At 35.1% G+C, this 25,594-nt stretch overlaps 1 protein-coding gene across 1 annotated transcript in view; it reads right to left on the minus strand.

Moving 5' to 3' along the window:
• Positions 1–395: 395 nt before the first annotated feature.
• LOC143234653 (5-hydroxytryptamine receptor-like) overlaps positions 396–25,594 on the minus strand; it is a 34,679-nt gene continuing 9,480 nt past the window's right edge. Inside the window, exon 2 of the mRNA XM_076472168.1 lies at positions 396–1,808. Coding sequence (XP_076328283.1) covers positions 544–1,808 — 1,265 coding nt within the window. The 3' untranslated portion in view covers positions 396–543. The remainder of the gene's footprint in view (positions 1,809–25,594) is intronic.

The following is a 25,594-nucleotide window of genomic DNA, read 5'->3' on the forward strand; positions in this document are numbered from 1 at the left end:
TGTTAGATGAACGAAAAAAATCCAGTGTCGTCCAGAGTCCTCTGATTACATCTCTTCACATAAGTTACATACAGTTCTGATGACTTAATGGAGAAAAATCCCCTAGAATACCTTCCAGCACTTTTCATACTCTATGCCACGTCTATGGCTATTATTCGGGGGAAGAATGCCCCATGCTATATTTAGATAGATTTCAATTTGATTTTTATCAGTTGGTTCTACTTCTTTAACCAGAGTGATCATTTTAATTCTTCACGATGTTGCCGACTAAAATCACCTAATATTAAATTGGTTTGATTTAAACCGTTTTTTCTTTTATCAGTAGCTTCTCCTAAATGAATGCAATCGATTGATTATTCAGAATATTTTATAAAATCTTTGAAATATCAGCTGATAAACAGGAAGATTGATTTAATAATTTTATATACAATGTGGAATGTACACAAAGCGAGTTCTTTAACATCTGTATTTTCAATAAATATATAAAATTGAGATTAATCTACAAAGTGAAGATCAGGAAAAAATACAACAACGGAATCTGGATCATTTGTTTGAATTAAATACCATGCGTCTAAAGGCAGACCTGAAATCAGGGCTAAACACGGTGTAGATGATAGGGTTTAACATGGAGTTGGAATACCCAAGCCAAACAAAAAGACTAAAGCAATACACAGGGATATTACAACCATTGCAAAGTGGCAGAATAAGTACTGTAACGAAAAATGGTAACCAGCACATGACGAAGACCCCTGTAATGATTGCCAGTGTCTTGGCTGCCCTTCTTTCTCTAGTGGACTCTGCTATTGAGTGTTTTGGACACTTCGTTTGTTTTTTGTGCTCACGATTGTGAATCACCAAGGAATTTTTATGAGTTATTTTATATCCATTTCTAGATGTCGTTACCGTCTCAAAGCTCGGGTTGCTTGACGAGTGCATCATGAATGTTGTCATTTCTGTCACAGAAGAAACTGGTGGTGGAAAAGAAGACCTCTGGAAAGAACGATAACCACTCTTTCTTCGAATCCTCTTCCGAGCTTCTTGGAATATACGCCAATAGAGAAACAGGACTAGTATTAGTGGAATGTAGAAGGAAGCAAGTGTAGCAAATATCTGGTAACCTACGTCTTGACTTACCAGACATATTTTGTAAGTTCTTATACGTTCTTCGTACCCAGGATCCTTCCAACCTAGAACGGGACCGAGTGACACAATACCAGAAACGGTCCAAACGAGTACAATCATGATTGCAATATGGCGGACGCTTCTTTTGTGAATATAATCCACATTCGTCACAGCCCAGTAACGATCAACGGCTATGGCCAGTAAGTGGAGTATGGAAGCCGTACAACATAAAACATCACAAGATGTCCATATGTCACACAAAAGGATACCAAATGTCCATTCTTGTTTAACCTCGTATACGACAGCTAGCGGCATTACCAGACAGGCTACCGTTAAATCAGTTAAAGCTAAGGACAGCACGAGATAGTTGCCCACAGTGTGAAGATTTTTTTCCATTAGAATGGCAGTAATAACCAAAACGTTTCCAAGAAGAGTGGCTAAAACTAAAACTGACAGGAGAGTGGAAACGAAGATAGCCCAGAGAATTTGTTGATCTGCAGAAGAATTGAGAATTGAGGTTCCATTGTTGGAATAGTTAGCATAATACCAACAGCACTGGTGATCTGTTGTCCAGTTTGTCATGTTAATGAGTGTAAGAAGATACGCATTTTCTTCGAGATTGTTTCCTGAATACAGTTTGTCAGCGCTTGTTTGTCCAACAGAGTTGTCTCTGTTTATTTTTAACCCTACAAAAGAAAATTTCAGATATTACTGTTTGTAAATGAATACGTTAAATTACAATTTATTCATCTGTAAACTGTTTTATATAATAAAAATATAAGAATACGATGAGATCATTCGTGAACTTAATAAAATAAACATAAAACTGTGAAACAAACAATAAAACTGTAAAAAAAACATAATAAAACTGTGAAACAAACAATAAAACTGTAAAATAAACATAAAACCAAAACAAACATAATATAACTAAAATAAACATAATAAAACTAAAACAAACATAATACAACTGTAAAATAAACATAAAACTAAAACAAACATAATAAAATTAAAATAAACATAATAAAACTAAAATAAACATAATAAAACTGTAAAACAAACAATACAACTGTAAAATAAACATAAAACTAAAATAAACTTGCAAAATGTTTAATCTAATCACTAACACACTTACATCGATAAATATATTTAGATCCTCTGTAAACTGTTTAACAATAAAGTTTAATAAACATTTATGAATCACTTGTAAATCGGTTGATCCAAAAACACTCACCAAGCTGTAAGGTTCAGTTTAGACCTGAATTTCCCAGATGTCGTGTTCCCCTGAGGGACAGCGATAAATAATCGGATTTATAAGACTAAAATCAGGGGTTCGATTCCTCTCGGTGAGGCCAGGTGGTTAAGGCACTCGTCTTGTAATCTGAGGGTCGCGGGTTCGAATCCCTGTCGCACCAAACATGTTCTTCCTGACAGCTGTGGGGGCATTATAATATGACGGTCAATCCCACTATTCATTGGTAAAAGAGTAGCCTAAGAGTTGGTATTTGATGTTGATGACTAGCTGCCTTCCCTCTAGTCTAACACTGTTAAATTAGGGACGGCTAGCGCAGATAGCCCTCGAGTAGCTTTGCGCGAAATTCAAAACAAACCAATCCCCTTGCTGAACATATCGGATAGTCAGATGTGGCTTTGTTATAGGATAAAAAACAAACCAACCAAATGCCTTTGAGACAATAACCGTATACGGACATACCAAAAAAAAGACGATGTGGTCTTATGTATTTAGCCTATATGGTGTTTGTAGGGACTTCCTACACACCACTGAATCTATATTACCATAATTATTTGAAAAAAATAGATAACATTTCACATAATTTAACGGACGTACACATTGATTAGACTGCCTGTGTTACTCTCGGTGAGTAAAGAATTGTGTAAGAACCACACACGTAACTAACGTTTTACTTCAATTGATTGAAGGATGGTCGATGTTACGTTTGTTTTACAACAAAGTCACACCCCCAGTGGACACCACTGGGAATCAAATCCGATACTTTGTAAGTCCATAAATTCATCGCTGTCTCACAATGGGTGAGGGCAGGGTCAATATTTGAAGTTCTATCCAATTTGTTTAAATTAAAGATTTATTTCGAAAACAAATGTTATTGACGACATACCATGTGTTATTATCTGTTTAACTTACCGAATGGAAAAAAAATGTCTTTTTGTTTTTAGTTTTTGTTAAGAAATGTGTTGAAATATCACAGGAATAGCTTAAGTTTTTAAACATTCCATTCTAAATAGCTCAAACAAGTAACAGTGTTTTAATATTAAAAAGGGCGAATGAAAGTATGTTAACTGGATTTGGTTTGTTGTAGCGTATACGATCACTTAAGCCTAATTTTCGAGCACTCGACACGTAATCTGAGGGTCGCGGGCTCGAATCCCCGTCACACCAAACATGCTCGCCCTTTCAGCCGTGGGGGCATTATAATGTGTCGGTCAACTCACTATTTATTTATAAAAGAGTAGCCCAATAGTTGGTAGTTGGTGGTAATGACTAGCTGCCTTCTCTCTAGTCTTATTACACTGCTAAATTAAGGGCGGCTGGCGCAGATAACCCTCGTGTAGCTTCGCGCGAAATTCAAAATACACGAACCAGAATTCATCGATTGAAGATATTTAACTTCTGATATTCGTGAAAAATAAGTTAATGGTATTGGTGGTATCGTTCAATGATTAAGACGCTTTCAGAATTAATATAGAAAAAATGTTGGCCAGTAAACTCTGCACTTTGTTGAAAGAACAAGATAAATAAATACGGCCAAAATATGGTCAGTGTTAGAAACCTCCATAAATGTTGGACTAAAACATGTAAGATGAAATTAATCCTCACACCGAGAGATGTTAGCTGTTTTTTATCCTCACAAAGAGTAATGTTACCTGTTTTTTATCTTCACACCGAGTAATGTTAGCTGCATTTATCCTCACACCGAGTAATGTTAGCTGTTTTTTATCCTCACACCGAGTAATGTTAGCTGCATTTATCCTTACATCGAGTAATGTTAGCTGTTTTTATTCTGACACCGAGTAATGTTAGCTGTTTTTTATTCTGACACCGAGTAATGTTAGCTGTTTTTTATTTTCACACCGAGAGATGTTAGCGGTTTTTTATCCTCACACAGAGTAATGTTAGCTGTCTTTTGTCCTCACACCGAGTAATGTTAGCTGTTTTTTATCCTTACCCCGAGTAATGTTAGCTGTTTTTATCCTCACACCGAGTAATGTTAGCTGTTTTTTATCCTCACACCGAGTAATGTTAGCTGTTTTTATTCTCACACCGAGTAATGTTAGCTGTTTTTTATTCTCACACCGAGTAATGTTAGCTGTTTTTATCCTTACACCGAGTAATGTTAGCTGTTTTTATCCTCACACCGAGTAATGTTAGCTGTTTTTTATCCTCACACCGAGTGCTGCTTTTATCCTCACACCGAGTAATGTTAGCTGTTTTTTATCCTCACACCGCGTAATGTTAGCCGTTTTTATCCTCATACCGAGTAATTTTAGCTGTTTTTTATTCTCACACCGAGTAATGTTAGCTGTTTTTATGCTTACATTGAGTAATGTTAGCTGTTTTTTATCCTCACACCGAGTGCTGCTTTTATCCTCACACCGAGTAATGTTAGCTGTTTTTTATCCTCACACCGAGTAATGTTAACTGTTTTTATCCTCACACCGAGTAATGTTAGCTGTTTTTTTATTTTCACACCGAGAGATGTTAGCTGTTTTTTATCCTCACACCGAGTAATGTTAGCTGTTTTTATCCTTATCCCGAGTAATGTTAGCTGTTTTTATCCTCACACCGAGTAATGTTAGCTGTTTTATCCTCACACCGAGTAATGTTAGCTGTTTTTATTCTGACACCGAGTAATGTTAGCTGTTTTTTATTCTCACACCGAGTAATGTTAGCTGTTTTATCACACACCGAGTAATGTTAGCTGTTTTTTATCCTCACACCGAGTAATGTTAGCTGTTTTTTATCCTCACACCGAGTAATGTTAGCTGTTTTTTATCCTCACACCGAGTAATGTTAGCTGTTTTTTATCCTCACACCGAGTAATGTTAGCTGTTTTTTTATCCTCACACCGAGTAATGTTAGCTGTTTTTATCCTCACACCGAGTAATGTTAGCTGTTTTTATCCTCACACCGAGTAATGTTAGCTGTTTTTATGCTCACACCGAGTAATGTTAGCTGTTTTTTATCCTCACACCGAGTAATGTTAGCTGTTTTTTATCCTCACACCGAGTGCTGCTTTTATCCTCACACCGAGTAATGTTAGCTGTTTTTTTATTTTCACACCGAGAGATGTTAGCTGTTTTTATCCTCACACCGAGTAATGTTAGCTGTCTTTTGTCCTCACACCGAGTAATGTTAGCTGTTTTTTATCCTTACCCCGAGTAATGTTAGCTGTTTTTATCCTCACACCGAGTAATGTTAGCTGTTTTTTATCCTCACACCGAGTAATGTTAGCTGTTTTTATCCTCACACCGAGTAATGTTAGCTGTTTTTATTCTCACACCGAGTAATGTTAGCTGTTTTTTATTCTCACACCGAGTAATGTTAGCTGTTTTTATCCTTACACCGAGTAATGTTAGCTGTTTTTATCCTCACACCGAGTAATGTTAGCTGTTTTTTATCCTCACACCGAGTGCTGCTTTTATCCTCACACCGCGTAATGTTAGCCGTTTTTATCCTCATACCGAGTAATTTTAGCTGTTTTTTATTCTCACACCGAGTAATGTTAGCTGTTTTTATGCTTACATTGAGTAATGTTAGCTGTTTTTTATCCTCACACCGAGTAATGTTAGCTGTTTTTTATCCTCACACCGAGTGCTGCTTTTATCCTCACACCGAGTAATGTTAGCTGTTTTTTATCCTCACACCGAGTAATGTCAGCTGTTTTTTATCCTCACACCGAGAGATGTTAGCTGTTTTTTATCCTCACACCGAGTAATGTTAGCTGTTTTTATCCTCACACCGAGTAATGTTAGCTGTTTTTATCCTCTCACCGAGAGATGTTAGCTGTTTTTTATCCTCACACCGAGTAATGTTAGCTGTTTTTTATTTCGTTCTAATGCGTCAACCTTCATGAGATTTATCTTGGAATTCTCATCATCAGTTCAGTTAATATATCTGCTCCTGACTCTCATGAGAGCCAATCAAAACACTTTATCAATGGTCCTTTTTGTTCCTGGTGCTATGAAAACCAATCAAAAGACGATATTAAGTTATTTCTCTAGTTCCTGCTCCTGCAAGAGCCAATGAAAAAAAAATTTATTAATAGTTATCAGAGACTCTTCCAGGTTATCCTACTGCTTGGACCAATCAAAACACTTTAATTTTTATCAAAGGCTTGTTTAATTTCTGCTCACGTAAGAGCCAATAAAAACTATAATATTTATTAATAAATCCTGTATTTCCAGATGTAATAAGGACCAATCAAAAGGGTTTAATAATTATCAACAACTCGTGAGTGTTTTAGTTAAAACATTGTGATATCTGTTCCGATTCCCTGAGTCAACCAGCTAAGCCTTGTTATGTACATGATTAGTAAATAACCATTAAATTGAGGGTTATATTTATGGTCAACATATAATGACGGTGATTGGTCTAATACTGTTCTTGTTCACGAGGTTTTAAAAATCGTGATGACCTGGGTGGCCTCTCATTCATCTTTGCCCTGTATGGCCAGGTGGTTAAGGCACTCAACTCGTAATCTGAGGGTCGCGGATTTGAATCCCCGTAACACCAAAAATGCTCGCCCTTACAGCTGTGGGGGCGTTATAATATGAAGGTCAGTCCCGATATTCGTTGATAAAAGAATAGCCCAAGAGTTGGCAGTGAGTGATGGTGACTAGCTGTCTTCCCTTTTTTCTTACACTGCTAAATTAGGGACGGCTAGCGTACATAGTCCTCGTGTAGCTTTGCGCGAAATCCAAAACAAACAAACTCATTCATCTTTAGATATTTAAGTTTTAAATATGCGGACTTACAGCACTAGAAACCGGGTTTCGATACCTGTGGTGGATAGAGCGGAAATATTCCTTTTGTACAGCTTTGTGGTTAACTATAAACAATTTCAGACATACCCGTTTATCAATATCGATTCCTAAAGTGTTAAGTCGACTTCTTGTTTGTAATCTGGCTTTAAAAATTACAAGATTACATACCCTAGTCCACCCTGCTCCTTTTTGATGATGCGTGGTTTATATTAGATAACGTGAAATTTCATCTTCAGAAACTCTCGAAATCTTCTCAAATCCACAATGATCCGGATCATTCATTGGACTGTGATGTGGAGTCTCAGGTTTAAGTTTACCTTAAAATATGGTTCAAATCGAATCCCAATTTACAGTGTTATTAACCTAAAACCATAAACATTCCCTATTTCCACATTATAAAAAAATGATTGAAAGTGATCAAGAATCCAGATACGTGATGGATCCAGACCGAGATCGAGGAGGACTGTTCCATACCGACTTACCATCTTTTCGTGTATGTCAGTCTCTTAATTTTCGAGATTTTCGCATGGAAACACAAACAGACAGACAGACAGACACACATAGACCCTAGTCTACCTCCCACTTCCGTAGGCGAGGGAAATTCATAAGGCTTATTAGCTTCACAACATATCCACGTTGGGCTATCTACTACGTCCACCGCGGGGAATCGAATCCCGGATTATAGGCCCATGAACCTGTAAACTTATCGCTGTCTCACTGTGGGATTTAATAAAACAATAGGTATTCTCCGTTCCTATAGAAACTGATAGAACAAATTAACCAAAAGTAAGCCCATTTCTTCTCTGTGCCAAATACTAAAGACACATACTTTAGCACAGCGTACCGTACTTTAGAACCTTGTGTCATTACTTTGAATTAATTAAATTCTAAATTTTTCTTAAAGGCGAACTAATTAATGAAATCAAAGATAAAACTTAAGCCCATGTCACGTAGCAAGAATGTTCATTATAGTTCGAAATGCGCGTGCAGCAGAAACTACCAGCCAAACTGTTTGGGGTGAATGCGCATGTTCAAAGTTTATAATAACATACAGAAATACGGTAAGTTGAGAACTTGACGACTCTGAACGAATAAAAAAAATGGTTAAAAACTATAATTGGAGGATTCATCTTTCTTTATAAGCATCGAATAACCCAAGCGTTTTAGAAATAGTTATCGTCACGAAGTAAAGTTTCCAGTTCTTTCAATAACACTTAGATTATCGAATTTATTGAATTGTAATTCATCGGTTAAGGAAAGGAGACATTTTTTTTTCAGTATGTTTCCAGATTAATGACATTGTTTAGTCACGGTTCACAATTTTGTATTTATTTTTCAATTATAAATCTTCTTAGTTACCATAAATAACAGCATGGGTCAGTTTGGTTTGTTTTGAATTTCGCGCAAAGCTACTCGAGGGCTATCTGTGCTAGCCGTCCCTAATTTAGCAGTGTGAGACTAGAGGGAAGGTAGCTAGTCGTCACCACCCACCGTCAACATTTGGGTTACTCTTTTACCAACGAATAATGGGGTTGACCGTCGCATTATAACGCCCCCACGGCTGAAAGGGCGAACATGTTTGTTGTGACAGGGATTCGAACCCGGGACTCTCAGATAACGAGTCGAGTGCCTTAACCACCTGGTCATGCCGGGCTTCGCATGGGTCAGTTATGCTATTTACAATCTAACTATTAATTCCATATGTTTCAAGTTAATCAAGAACAGACTTATCATTACGTGCTAAATATTTTTCATAACATATATTAATCTCACTCAAAATAAAAATGAAACCACAATAATATCTTACTAGTTCATGAAAAACAAAGGAAAATAGAAAATTTTCCAAATAAAATAAATTGTTTGTCAACCAGCCCTCTAGTGTTCGTCGAGACAACTATGCCACCACAGTCATAGTCTATAGTGGCTATCCGTTTTAAGTGAACTTAAAGTCTTTTTTCTTGTATGATTTATAGATAACTGCAAAGATACATAGTGGAATGAACAAATTAGGAAGAGTAAAACAAACAAACAAAGAATTGTATCAGCAGTCCTGTGTGATCTTTATAAGAAATACTGGACCAGCCTTCTGTGACGGGCTTGGCATGGCCAGGTAGGTCAAGATGTTCGACTCATAATCTGATAGTCGCGGATTCGAATCCCCGTCGCACAAAACATACTCGCCCTTTCAGCCGTAGGGGCGTTATAATGTCACGGTCAATCCCACTATTCGTTGGTAAAAGAGTAGCCCAAGAGTTGGCGGTTGGTGGTGATGACTAGCTGCCTTCCCTCTAGTCTTACACTGCTAAATTAGGGACGGCTAGTGCAGCTAGCCCTCGAGTAGCTTTGCGCGAAATTCCAAAAATCAAACCTTTTGTGTCCGTAACTGTGAAAGACCATTAAAATCCCTTTATTTTAGGTGGAACTAAAAGTGTTCTTCGAAGCAAGGTGGACTATGGTCATAGCAATATAAACCAAATTTATCTTTACTCAAGCCGTGAGAAAAAGAAAGAAAGTAGAGGAACATTTTTATCCATTAAGCTCACATCATCCAACTACCAAAAAAAAAAAAAAAAATGAAAAGGGCAGTATAAAGTGTGGAAGGTTCCGTTGAATATATAAAACCACTTAAAATATGTGTCAAACGTTATATTTTATGAGAAGTTACACTTTACTACCTGTGCAGAGTTTTCAAGTGGTTTAAAAATTGTTATATCTAGGTGATATATATTGTTATTTCCGTGTTTTGGGGTTTATATATATATATATATGTCAAATTATATAATTATATCCACATAAAGCTGAATGAATAAACAAAACCATGAGGAAGGACTGCTTTAAAAACAACAAATTCCAATCTCTGTTTAATTATAGCATAACCATAAAATTTTGAAGCCGTAAAGTAAAACGTATTAACATAAAATGCGCTGCATATTTTTAATAAAGGATGCCATTTTCAAACGCAGCTAGACCTCGCATGAGTAGGTGATTAGGGCAGACCTGCATCTCGGGTTCGAATCTCCGTCTCACCCTTTCAGCAGTGGGGACCGTTATAATGTTTCGGCCAGCCCCATTATTCGTTGGTAAACCTCTAGGTTTACACTAATAAATTAGGAACGGTGGGCGGAGATAGCCCTCGTGTAGCTTTGCACGAAATCCGAAAACAAACAAAGAGTATTATAAAGCGGAACAACTGTTTAACACTTGATGTGACATGCACAGTGGAATAAACAAATTATCAGAAACTTTTACTGGAAAGCCTGTTTTCCTTTTGTTTTTATATGAATTTGGCGGAGTCTGACACACGTGTCTAGTGAATAACTGTGGAAATCTCTTCAACTTTGCTAAAATAAATAAACAGTTTAATATATCAAATTTAGCGAAACGACGAAAATTGAAGGCCCGACACTCGCCCATATGATGTTAAAACATCTACGTTAAATATTAACGTTTGTAAAGTTATAATGATACAGCTTTTATATGAAACTGTAAGTCAAACGAGCACCATCCTAAGCTACATTATTTAACCACATAGATTGAAATTACACGTCATAATTCATTGTTATTACAATAATGATTATAATTTATGAAGAGTTGGTACACAAGCCATCGGAAATATGACCAGTTGCGCGTGAAAACACTTCGTCACTTCCTGTTACGGTTAAATGTGGATTTTGTTACGTTTGCAAGCTAACGATTATTCATGGCATTATTTAATTTTGTCAACATCTTTAGCGGAAATGCTAAACGTAAAATCTACAAATACAAGAAAGATAAGAATTGGATAATTTTATCGCGACAAACGACCGAAAGTTAATGCTTAATTAAAAATTACACCACAAACACAGATTACACAAACCTGTCGTGCTTTTACTGTTAGGACCCGGCATGACCAAGCGTGTTAAGGCGTGCGACTCGTAATCCGAGCGTCACGGGTTTGCATCCCCGTCGCGCCACACATGCTCGCCCGTACAGCCGTGGGGGTGTTATAATGTGACGGTCAAACCTACTGTTTGTTGGTAAAAGAGTAGCCTAAGAGTTGGCGGTGGGTGGTGATGACTAGTTGCCTTCGCTTTAGTCTTACACTGCTAAATTAGGGACGGCTAGCGCAGATAGCCCTCGAGTAGCTTTGTGCGAAATTCAAAACAAACAAACTTTTATGTTTTGAAACTTTTACATGTTCTACGATAATTCCTGTTCGCTGAATCCGAAAACAATATCCATTTCTCTCCATCACGTACAGATATTTCATAAAACGTCATACGTACTTTTACATGAGAGAATCAAATTCATTGAAATTGAGACACTTTTTGTTATGCTTAAAATACTGACACCCACTTGCCACAGATTTCTCCAGACCAATCATGACGTAAAACTCTTATCGATCGTTCCAGAACTTAACATATCAATTATATTAATAGAAAATGTTCCTTGTGATAAACGAAATAATAATTTGGTTTAAGTAAGAGATTTTTCTTCCCGATTTGTAAAAAAAAAAAAATCCTTATGTGATAGAAAAAAATATTATTTTGAACTCTGCGGAGTTGAATTATGGAAAATCTATTATTAAAACCAAAACAACTTTTATGGACTTTAAATTCGCAGGTCTATGTTATTAGCCATTAGAATACACTTGTTTAAACTAAATAACATATTTGCTTGTAAAATTAAACAAGATAACCAAGCATGTGCAGATATAACACGAGCGGTCGCAGCTTCACATAAGCTGTTGTCACCGCGACTCGAAAATCTTCTGTGTTAAGAACAGGTTGTTTGTTTTGTTTCCAGGGTACACAGGAGCCACTTCCAATAGCCGTCTCTAATTTTGAGTCAACCTTGACTGTAGTCAGTTCTTGGATTAATCTAATCACATAGAGGAAATTGATAGCCATTCTCATAACGTTCCTAATTGGATTATTTGTTGCGTTCACCACGGGGAATCGAGCCCTATACTTTAGCGTTGTAGGTTTACTGTCTCACTTGGAATCAGGTTTCTATCCCCGTGACTTGCTCTCCAATGACACAACGGTGTGTCTGCGGACTTACAACGCTTGAAACCAGGGTTCTATCCCCGTGATGGGGAGATAACAGAAAACCCAATATGTAATTTTGTGCCTCACTACAAACAAAGTTACTCGATGTTTGTTTGCTCTTACGCATAAAGCTACACAGGTGGCTATCTGTGCTGTACGCACAATAAGTATTGAAACCTGGTTTCAAGCGTTAGCTTTGTTCGAGAAAATTATATCAGTCAGTGAAAATCTCGATATTATATATTAAACACAAAAATATTAACTACCACATCTGAAATTGGTAAGACAAAATTAAAAATAAATTATTGTCAAAATAAATTTGTGTATGAAATATTGAAATTAGAACTCCTGGTGAATAAAATTATCTTTTAACTGGTAAAAAAAACAGAAACTATACAGAAATATAACACTATATATATATATATATATATAGGATTGTTAATCAAAACAAAAGGAAAATTCTGAAAGATCTCTTACCTACTGGACATTGTTATTGGTAGTATACAGTTGTTGGAAATTCGAATTGTGTGAATTATTAATTTTTCTAAATCACGTGTTACATTAACGTTAGCTTCCAGCAATAGAAATATACGTCTTTGAATGAAAACGAAAAAATAAAAATAAATCCAGTGAAGATTATTGCTAATGAAATATAGTTTACTAACGTTATCACTCGTGTCTCGGTGGGTCAGCGTTTAGTTCACGGTGTACGTTGAAGTCCAGGGCTCAACTCCCCGTGGTGAACAGAGTACAGACAGCCTATTATGAAGCTTTTCCCTAAAGCAATAGCGTCAAAAACATTCTTACTTAAATGTCCAGGGTTCGATTCCATGTGGTGAACAAAGTATAGACAGCCTATTATGAAAATTTGCCCTAAAGCAATAGGGTCAAAAACCTTATTTCAAAAAATTCAAAATTCATTATTTCATCAGCTGTAGCGCTTTGCTGTTAACAAAATATTTTCAACTAACGAACCAATTTCAGCTTAAAATATAATCAAAATAGATGTGTGTTTGTGAATTTCGCACAAAGCTACTCGAGGGCTATCTGTGCTAGCCGTCCCTAATTTAGCAGTGTAAGACTAGAGGGAAGGCAGCTCGCCATCACCACTCACCGCCAACTCTCTGGCTACTCCTTTACCAACGAACAAGGAGATTTACCGTCACATTATAACGCCCGCACAGCTGAAAGGGCGAGCATGTGTGGCGCGACGGGGATGCGAACCCGCGACGCTCGGATTACGACTCGCACGCCTCAACACGCTTGGCCATGCCGGGCTCGAACTAGAAATATTAAATATTATAACCAATATTAAGAAAAGTAAGGTTACAGAAAGAGTATAGATAAGGTTCGGAACACACAGGTACCAGTTTACAGCTTTAAGTATTGCCAAATGTACAAATCTAATTGTGTAGCACTCTCCTATAAGCCTTAAGAAAAGACAAAATTACAATATTTTGAGATAAATATTATTGACAGTGTAAAGAATACTTTACTCTACTGAGGCTCGATGTATCTGGATTGTCTACAGATTGTCTATGAATGACGTGCATTGTTTGTTTACTGCATAAATAACACTATTCATAGATAACCTTTCATCCGTCATTACGATTAGCAAAAGTTTTGACGAATACAAAAAACTTGTATGCGCTTCGAAGGTAGCGTAAAGAACAAATAATAGTATTAAAAAAAAAGTGGGTTTCTCGTGATTAAGAAACCCTTGTATTCCAATACCTCCAATACAACTTCAACCATCACCTTAAAAACAAAGCCAGAAAAGAACACCCGAAACCCATCAGATGTATTAATTAATATGGTGCTACAGCCATTAACCTCAAAAGTAAGGGTAAAACACAAGGAAAACTACATCTTAAGAAAATTAGACTCACCAGATGTAATACGATACAAAGTCATTACTTCAGAATGTGAGTCACGTGTTGGAGTTCGATTTCTTCTTGACTAATTTTGTCTTACAGTTTGTTCATTTACTGCGAGACTTATTGGATAAGGGAATATTATTTCACCTTCAAGAAACTAAACTTTAGTGGAAAAGAAGGCTCTAGAAGCAATATCCTGTGTTATTCATCAGCACGAGGCCGAGAGCTTCAACAGAATTGCCAAGTGTAAATTTCAAACCAGCATTTTTTCTTCTCAAGGCACTTCACTTAATCGAATGTTTGGCTACTCAAGTCATTTTTCCAAGTGTTTTTTTTACACTACAGATTACCTTCTGCCAAGTAATATCAATGTTATAAACTTTCATATTTATTATTTTCTAAAAATACGGAAATATTACCGATGAGGTTGTGTTCATAGGAATACGTAACAACACGGAAGTCTATTTTCACTTTTATTGATTGCATATGGATAGAGAACCATTATTTCTATGTCAAGAATGCATAATGTTAGTTTCCATGAAAACTATATTCCTGGTGTTTTTAAACGCCACATGTCTAATTCTTGTTTGTTTTTTGAATTCTACGCAAAGCTCCACGAGGACTATCTGCGCCAGCCGTCCATAACGTAGCAGTGTAACAATAGAGGGAAGGCAACTAGTCATCACCACCCACCGCCAACTCTTGGGCCTACTCTTTTACCAACGAATAGTGGTATTGACCGAAACATTATAACGCCCACGCGGCTGAAAGGGCGAGCATGTTTGGCGCGACGGGGATGCGAACCCGCGACCCTCAGATTACGAGTCGCACGCCTTAACAATATACAAACAACAATACAATTTATAACAATGGTTATTACTAATACTTTTTACAAATAATTATTTATATATAAAAATTTTACAAACTAACAAACAATATTCAATCTCCTGGTCAGAAAACTTTATCAATGGTCCAGGTCCACAAGGCGCAAATTAGTTTTATGTTGATACGCAGATACACTTCAACTGACGAGAATGCTAGCTAGCTTTATTCTTGTCTGGCCTCACACGCTTACAAGCTTACTTTTCACAGAGGAAGATAGATATCTAATGTCTTCATAGAAATATTAACGTCTGAAGTTAATTCACTGAGGTTAAACAGTTCCTAATGTTCGAAATCTATAAACCTTTCTGGTCAAATTCTGTAGTTTCCCGATTAATAAGCGTTAATTACAATTATAGCTTCCGAGGTTTATAGTTACTTACTGCAGCTGAACAATATAAAACTGTCTCTTGAAGATTTATGATGACTTTTATACCAACCACGCGAGATTCTCGAATGTTCAACAACGTTCAAAGCCACGTTAGCATTTTCGTAAAATGCGCGTTGTTGCCCTTTGCTCTCAAGAATCTTCTACAAGTTTAGAGAACAGGCGGGAATTTCGCAATACCCATCCAACAATATACGTCACATTGATCAAACTGAAACAAACGTAGATATTAAAATAAATGTATAACGGCAAATCTGTTAAAAGATAAACTATCTGCTCCTTTAACAGATCATTGTCATATCTGTTTATAACTATAGATAAACAACCATATAACACCAACATTTTGTTGTTATTTATTCTATGTGCTATAAGATTGTTTATTTCTAGTATCAAAACGTCTTCTATACACTAATATACACTACATAAATAAATACAGACACACACGAAGAGACACAAAAAGCAATATTCGATTGGAACTAGAATTCTCTTATTCATCTACAAAATCTAAATAAATAAAAACAAAGTAATGCCCTAGTTTTTGACATTCAGTTCAGTTCAACTTATCTGTACTGTGCCTACTACCAAGTTCTTTTAACGTTATAGGCCTTTACTATCCTTCCTACCTAGTTTTACATTTATTAACAGTGTTCTGTCTCCCAGCTTTAAACTATATTAATATTCATGTATATTTCTATGTATGAGGGGTTAAAGCTCAATGACATTTTACATTATTCTGTAAGTTACAAATTCTTAGGCTTAACCAAACCTACTTAAATGTCAGAAATTCGAACAGTGCCTGAATTTTTTCGTGACTGAATAAGAGAGTTCCAGTTCAAACCGGATATTGATTTGTTTTCCTTTTTTTGCTTAAGATTTGAATGTCGTCATGGTTACAGAGACTTTGATGAGTTGTTGAATTTTAAGGGTTTTGAGTGTTTACTTTGGAAATTTCAAATATGAGTTTTTCAGGCATTATAATAAATTTTCAAGACTGATATTTCTTGTGGGATTTAAACTTATTTACATAGCAAACGTAGTATTGTTCAGTGTTACAATGCACGTGAAGTTTCCAATACAAACTGGAAAGTAAAACGTTTTTCCGTGATACATATCGTTATAGCAGGAAAGTTCGTTTTTCATAGAGGTCCATCTTCCATAAATCAAGTTTATTTAATGGTACAGAACTTATTATAATTGTTACCCATTATTCATGCTGGCAAATGGATCCATGGGCCTAACGTGCTCATCGTTTCGAGTACAAGCCTTCTTCAGGAGATTACCTTAGTATCTATTGATTGTACTCCTTTCATAATAGCCCCCCTCCCCCGGTTTCGATGTCTCATAGACCAGATAGCCAACTGTGTTGCTCTACACTTGACAAGAAAGAAGCAAAAACAAAAACTTTCACATTTACATATTTGTATTATTTTGAAACTTAAAGATTCTAAGTGTAATTCATTCTTGTTATCAAGTATATGTCCATTTGGGATGACAATAAACCAGAGGTGTAGAAGGTAGATTATAAGTGGGAGGCTATAGACGCACCCATTATCCTCGTGTTCAGGGGTTGCTTCAGAGCCATGGGAGCTCACTGGTTTTCGATTAAATTTGACGCATATCTCCTACTTTTCCAAAACGTAATATTTTTAATTTTGCTACATTTTTATTAGGAGAGATTGAAAGATGGGAAAGCCCCATCTCGATTCCAACGCCACTCCATCCTGCTGTGAATCAACTTTTCTAAACCCATTTCTAAAAATCAGGGTAAACGTTTAAAAGGTTAGGGCTAACCTATAAAATATGAGTAATGTAAATGAAATATGTACTATTTTAGTAGATTAGGGCTAACCTATAAAATATGAGTAATGTAAATGAAATATATACTATTTTAGTAGATTAGGGCTAACATATAAAATATAAGTAATGAAAATGAAATATATACTATTTTAGTAGATTAGGGCTAACCTATAAAATATGAGTAATGTAAATGACATATATACTATTTTAGTAGATTAGGACTAACCTATAAAATATAAGTAATGTAAATGAAATATATACTGTTTTAGTAGTTTAGGGCTAACCTATAAAATATGAGTAATGTAAATGAAATATAAACTATTTTAGAAGGTTAGGGCTAACCTATAAAATATGAGTAATGTAAATGAAATATATACTATTTTAGTAGATTAGGGCTAACCTATAAAATATGAGTAATGTAAATGACATATATACTATTTTAGTAGATTAGGGCTAACCTATAAAATATGAGTAATGTAAATGAAATATATTCTATTTTAGTAGATTAGGGCTAACCTATAAAATATGAGTAATGTGAATGAAATGCATATTATTTTTAGTAGATTAGGGCTAACCTATCAAATAAACATCAGTAACGTAAATGAAATGTATACTATTTTTAATAGATTAGGGCTAACCTATCAAAGAAAGTTGAGTAATGTGAATGAAATACATACTGGTTTTTGGTATATGTATGGTTTGATGTACTTTATGCACTAAGATTTAAATTATTAGGTGAGAGACCCCTAGGGTTCAGGAATCCTACACAGCTTGGCATGCTAAACACGCCAGCCTCATAGTACCTTTTGCTGATGTACCTTATATTCAGAAATAAAGAAGGTATTGGATAATTATTAATTTTTATCTTAAATATTACGCTTTTGTTTGAATTTAAAAAATAATAAAACCTGTTGGATAAAATAACATGAAGTAACTTCTCCAGGAAAACCTGTTAAATAAAACAACATGAAGCAACTTCTCCAGGAAAACCTGTTAAATAAAACAATATGAAGTAACTTCTCCAGGAAAACCTGTTAAATAAAACAATATGAAGTAACTTCTCCAGGAAAACCTGTTAAATAAAACAACATGAAGTAACTTCTCCAGGAAAACCTGTTAAATAAAACAATATGAAGTAACTTCTCCAGGAAAACCTGTTAAATAAAACAACAGGATGTAACCTCTCCATGAACACCTGTTAAATAAAACAAGACAAAGTAACTTCTTCATGAAAACCTGTTAAATAAAATAACATGAAGTAACTTCTCCAGGAAAACCTGTTAAATAAAACAACATGAAGCAACTTCTCCAGGAAAACCTGTTAAATAAAACAATATGAAGTAACTTCTCCAGGAAAACCTGTTAAATAAAACAACATGAAGTAACTTCTCCAGGAAAACCTGTTAAATAAAACAATATGAAGTAACTTCTCCAGGAAAACCTGTTAAATAAAACAACAGGATGTAACCTCTCCATGAACACCTGTTAAATAAAACAAGACAAAGTAACTTCTTCATGAAAACCTGTTAAATAAAACAACATGAAGTAACCTCTCCAGGAAAACCTGTTAAGTAAAACAACATGAAGTAACTTCTCCAGGAAAACCTGTTAAATAAAACAACATGAAGTAACTTCTCCAGGAAAGCCTGTTAAATAAAACAACATGAAGTAACTTCTCCAGGAAAACCTGTTAAATAAAACAAGATGAAGTAACTTCTCCAGGAAAACCTGTTAAATAAAACAATATAAAATAACTGCTTCAGGAAAACCTGTTAAATAAAACAACATGAAGTAACTTCTCCAGGAAAACCTGTTAAATAAAACAACATGAAGTAACTTCTTCAGGAAAACCTGTTAAATAAAACAAGACAAAGTAACCTCTTCATGAAAACCTGTTAAATAAAACAACATGAAGTAACTTCTCCAGGAAAACCTGTTAAATAAAACAACATGAAGTAACTTCTCCAGGAAAACCTGTTAAATAAAACAACATGAAGTAACTTCTCCAGGAAAACCTGTTAAATAAAACAACATGAAGTAACTTCTCCAGGAAAACCTGTTAAATAAAACAACAGGATGTAACCTCTCCATGAACACCTGTTAAGTAAAACAACATGAAGTAACTTCTCCAGGAAAACCTGTTAAATAAAACAACATGAAGTAACTTCTCCAGGAAAACCTGTTAAATAAAACAACATGAAGTAACTTCTCCAGGAAAACCTGTTAAATAAAACAACAGGATGTAACCTCTCCATGAACACCTGTTAAGTAAAACAACATGAAGTAACTTCTCCAGGAAAACCTGTTAAATAAAACAATATGAAGTAACTTCTCCAGGAAAACCTGTTAAATAAAACAACATGAAGTAACCTGTTCAACAAAATAATGAGCATCAAATTACCTCAACAATACAACAACCGGTATTACATTACATCAACAATAAACAATAGGTATTAACTTACCTCAGCACTATAACAATGGGTATCAAATTACCTCAACAATACAACAACCGGTATTACATTACATCAACAATAAACAATAGGTATTAACTTACCTCAGCACTATAACAATGGGTATCAAATTACCTCAACAATACAACAACCGGTATTACATTACATCAACAATAAACAATAGGTATTAACTTACCTCAGCACTATAACAATGGGTATCAAATTACCTCAACAATACAACAACCGGTATTACATTACATCAACAATAAACAATAGGTATTAACTTACCTCAGCACTATAACAATGGGTATCAAATTACCTCAACAATACAACAACCGGTATTACATTACATCAACAATAAACAATAGGTATTAACTTACCTCAGCACTATAACAATGGGTATCAAATTACCTCAACAATACAACAACCGGTATTACATTATATCAACAATAAACAATAGGTATTAACTTACCTCAGCACTATAACAATGGGTATCAAATTACCTCAACAATACAACAACCGGTATTACATTACATCAACAATAAACAATAGGTATCAAATTACCTCAACAATACAACGATGACTATCAAATTACCTCAACAATACAACAACCGGTATTACATTACATCAACAATAAACAATAGGTATTAACTTACCTCAGCACTATAACAATGGGTATCAAATTACCTCAACAATACAACAACCGGTATTACATTACATCAACAATAAACAATAGGTATTAACTTACCTCAGCACTATAACAATGGGTATCAAATTACCTCAACAATACAACAACCGGTATTACATTACATCAACAATAAACAATAGGTATTAACTTACCTCAGCACTATAACAATGGGTATCAAATTACCTCAACAATACAACAACCGGTATTACATTACATCAACAATAAACAATAGGTATTAAGTTACCTCAGCACTATAACAATGGGTATCAAATTACCTCAACAATACAACAACCGGTATTACATTGTATCAACAATAAACAATAGGTATTAACTTACCTCAGCACTATAACAATGGGTATCAAATTACCTCAACAATACAACAACCGATATTACATTACATCAACAATAAACAATAGGTATCAAATTACCTCAGCACTATAACAATGGGTATCAAATTACCTCAACAATACAACAACCGGTATTAGATTACATCAACAATAAACAATAGGTATCAAATTACCTCAACAATACAACGATGACTATCAAATTACCTCAACAATACAACAACCGGTATTACATTACATCAACAATAAACAATAGGTATTAACTTACCTCAGCACTATAACAATGGGTATCAAATTACCTCAACAATACAACAGCCGGTATTACATTATATCAACAATAAACAATAGGTATCAAATTACCTCAACAATACAACGATGACTATCAAATTACCTCAACAATACAACAGCCGGTATTACATTACATCAACAATAAACAATAGGTATTAACTTACCTCAGCACTATAACAATGGGTATCAAATTACCTCAACAATACAACAACCGGTATTGCATTATATCAACAATAAACAATAGGTATTAACTTACCTCAGCACTATAACAATGGGTATCAAATTACCTCAACAATACAACAACCGGTATTACATTACATCAACAATAAACAATAGGTATTAACTTACCTCAGCACTATAACAATGGGTATCAAATTACCTCAACAATACAACAACCGGTATTACATTATATCAACAATAAACAATAGGTATTAACTTACCTCAGCACTATAACAATGGGTATCAAATTACCTCAACAATACAACAACCGGTATTACATTACATCAACAATAAACAATAGGTATTAACTTACCTCAGCACTATAACAATGGGTATCAAATTACCTCAACAATACAACAACCGGTATTACATTACATCAACAATAAACAATAGGTATCAAATTACCTCAACAATACAACGATGACTATCAAATTACCTCAACATTTAAGAAATAATTCATCATAAAACAAGATAATAGCAGACGATTAATTTAAATAATACTAAATAAATCAAACAAGAATCGCACACGAGGTATAAGATAATAGTTAGTGCGTAACGGGGATGATTCCAGATGATTGGATAACACAGTACTCTTCTTTTTTTTTTTAAATATCAAGGATCGAACCTTGGCTGGTCGCCAAAAAGTCTTTCTCATGATTTTCCTGTAGACAGCAACGGATTGACAGCTGAAATATAAATTATTTGATCACGAGTATTTAGCATTACATATTTTTAATTGAGTATTTAAGACTATTTTCACCCAGTGTAACGAGTCACTTGAATCTCCAGACAAACCGAATAATGTAAAAACCTAGTGACTAGATTATTTGATCAAAGAGGTTGGCTGGGGTATTCAGAAACTTTGTTGAGGAATGTTGTTCACAAAGGTTCATGTTTGTTAAAGATACGTTTTCAAGTGTTGTTTTAGAATTTTTACTTGGAAACTGTTCCTATTTTTGAGATTTTAATAATTAGTGTCTAGTAAAAAAATGAAAATAAAAACATTAGCTGGAGTAGACAAATAACGTCCTCAAACCATCGCTCGTGAAGCTCAGTTGAAAAACAGTTGTTTTCAAAACTTCACTCGTAGGAAAAACTGTCCACGACTGGTGGATTCGGTAACAAATTTCTTCGCAACTGCTAGACAGTGATGGGTTTGAATACCAACAGAACTGTAATTGATCAGGTATTTTCTACAATTCAGACATCTCTGTTGATACTTTTAGCTCCCTGTGCTTGGTCAGGATATGATTGGTCTAACTGTTTAGTGTAATGATGCAATAAGCCAGTTGTTTTCTATTATAGACATTTTATTGGGTCACGGTGGCCCCATATATGGAATAACTAAAGCAAGATTATCTTTTAAATTTTGTAAATTAGATTTAATAAGGTGTCAGTATATCAACACCACATCATCAAGTGCCAGTATATCAACACTACATCATCAAGTTCAGGGATATCAACACCACATCATCAAGTGCCAGTATATCAACACTACATCATCAAGTTCAGGGATATCAATACCACATCATCAAGTGCCAGTATATCAACACTACATCATCAAGTGCCAGTATATCAACACTACATCATCAAGTTCAGGGATATCAACACCACATCATCAAGTGTCAGTATATCAACACCAAATGATCAAGTGTCAGTATATCAAAACCATATGATAAAGTGTCAGTATATCAACACCACATCATCAAGTGCCAGTATATTAACATTACATCATCAAGTGCCAGTATATCAACACCACATCATCAAGTGCCAGTATATCAACACTACATCATCAAGTGTCAGTATATCAACACCAAATGATCAAGTGTCAGTATATCAACACCACATCATCAAGTGCCAGTATATCAACACTACATCATCAAGTTCAGGGATATCAACACCACATCATCAAGTGCCAGTATATCAACACTACATCATCAAGTGTCAGTATATCAACACCAAATGATCAAGTGTCAGTATATCAACACCATATGATAAAGTGTCAGTATATCAACACCACATCATCAAGTGTCAGTATATAAACACCACATCATCAAGTGTCAGTATATCAACACCACATCATCAATTGCCAATATATCAACACCACATCATCAAGTGTCAGTATATCAACACCAAATGATCAAGTGTCAGTATATCAACACTACATGATCTAGTGTCAGTACATCATCACCACATAATCAAGTGCCAGTATATCAACACTACATCATCTAGTGCCAGTATATCAACACCACATAATCAAGTGTCAGTATATCAACACTACATCATCAAGTGCCAGTATATCAACACCACAGGATCAAGTGCCAGTACATCAACACTACATCATCAAGTGTCAGTATATCAACACCACATGATCAAGTGTCAGTATATCAACAACACATCATCAAGTGTCAGTATATCAACACCACATCATCAACTGCCCGTATATCAATACCACATAATCAAGTGTCAATATTTGAACACCACATGATCAAGTGCCAGTATATCAACACCACATCATCAATTGCCAATATTAATACAACATGATCAAGTGCCGGTATATCAACACCACATTATCAAGTGTCAGTGTATCAACACCACATCATCAAGTGTCAGTATATCAACACCACATTATCAAGTGTTAGTACATCAACACCACATGATCAAGTGCCAGTATATCAACACCACATGATCAAGTGCCAGTATATATATATATATATTATGAATAAAACAAAACATGAAACAAATGGACATTGATTTGAAGAAGGTAAATAGATTGGTGGGTCTAGTTTGTGATATAATTTTGGATAACGTCGTTTTAACATACTTTGCGACACACTTGCATCAAAAGTATATTTCTCTGGCTACAACTGGTGTAGTGTTTATGAAGCGACCAAGTGTAAAGATTTTCCCGACGAGTTAAAATATTAATTAATTCAAAATTTAATTAGAAAACATTACGTGCTCTTTAATTCAATAAAACTTTCAACTTAACTTTTAGAGAAATTCCTTTCATACTTTCTCTAGTGTTTTCTTCTTTTTTGTGAATTTTATGTCAAATAAAGATTTATAAAGGTAATTTGGTATAAAATGTGCTTTTTTCCCCGGATCTAATTAGTAACTTTTAGAATTTTCTGCTTGAAAATCAGAGTAACCGTTATTTGTTAGAGTCTATTCCAGATTAATGTAATTAGATTTATAGATTTGAAGTTATAGCATGATAAAAATGAATAACATAAGAACGTAATTAAAGAAAATACTCCGTTTATCACTGATTGTGGAAAGTTAATCCTTTATAATTACCATAATAATACACGTTTTCCGCCAATTCAGTTGTAGCCCCCTTGTGGTGACTGAGCTAAATAAAAAATTAATAATAATTCCTAGACGGTTTTTCAGCTTCAACTTGTATATTTTTTCCAGTATGGACATACTCAAGGTGGACATGCTTTTGTCTGTCTTTATACACTGACATACTCGAGGTGGACATGCTTTTGTTTGTCTTTATACACTGACGTTCTTAACGATGGATCTCAGTAAATTTTTTTCGATGCTAAATATCTATTTGTTTATTTCCTGAAAAAAACCCTTCAAAGTTTGTTGAATGCAAATTTCAGATGTTAGTCTCTGCTAGATAGCGCTCACAATACGTTTTTTCTCCAAACCAATCTTTCTTTCTATCGGTAATTTACCGATTTTTAAGTTTGTTTCTTTCACTCAAGAAAACGGCCAGACATGGCCCGGTGGTTAAGACACTCAACTCGTAATTCGAGAGTTTCGGGTTCGAATCCCCGTCACACCAAATATGCTCGGCCTTTTTAGCTGTGTCGACGTTATAAAGTGACGGCCAATCCCACTAATCGTTGGTGAAAGAGTAGCCCAAGATTTGGCGGTGAGTGGTGATGACTAGCTACCTTCCCTCTAGTCTTACACTGCTAAATTAGGGACGGCTAGTGCAGATAACTCTGGTGTTGCTTTGCGCGAATTTCAAATATAAACATTTAATACTTATTAACAGGTGAGTTATGGCCCTCTATCATGGAGAGTAGATGACAATATTTAAAACAATGTCGCAAAACAACAAACGTATAATTCAAACTAAATAATACCTCAAAAAATGTTAAGTATAAGTTAGTTTCACGTTCATAAATCCAACAAAACAGCACAACTATACGTGTCATACTTCTGGAATTTTCTACTTAAAAGCTGAGTTTTGTAGCGTGCGCCCGTGTTTTGTATACCAAAGCCACATCAAGATATCTGCTATGTCCATCAAAGGGAATCGATCCCCCGATCTTAGGGTTATAAATCCAAAGAGTTATCGCTATCTCACTGATGGATTTTTCTACAAAGAAGTGGTTATCTTGAAATTTACTGTTTGGAATATTTTGTGATTATTGACATCGTTAATCTCCAATAAAGCGGGATTTGAATTAAAAACTAAACCCCCTAGGGGCACAACGGAGCGTCGACTGGGTTTAAAACTCTCCT

This window comes from Tachypleus tridentatus, chromosome 12 (assembly GCF_004210375.1).
Source record: "Tachypleus tridentatus isolate NWPU-2018 chromosome 12, ASM421037v1, whole genome shotgun sequence".
Taxonomy (NCBI): domain Eukaryota; kingdom Metazoa; phylum Arthropoda; class Merostomata; order Xiphosura; family Limulidae; genus Tachypleus; species Tachypleus tridentatus.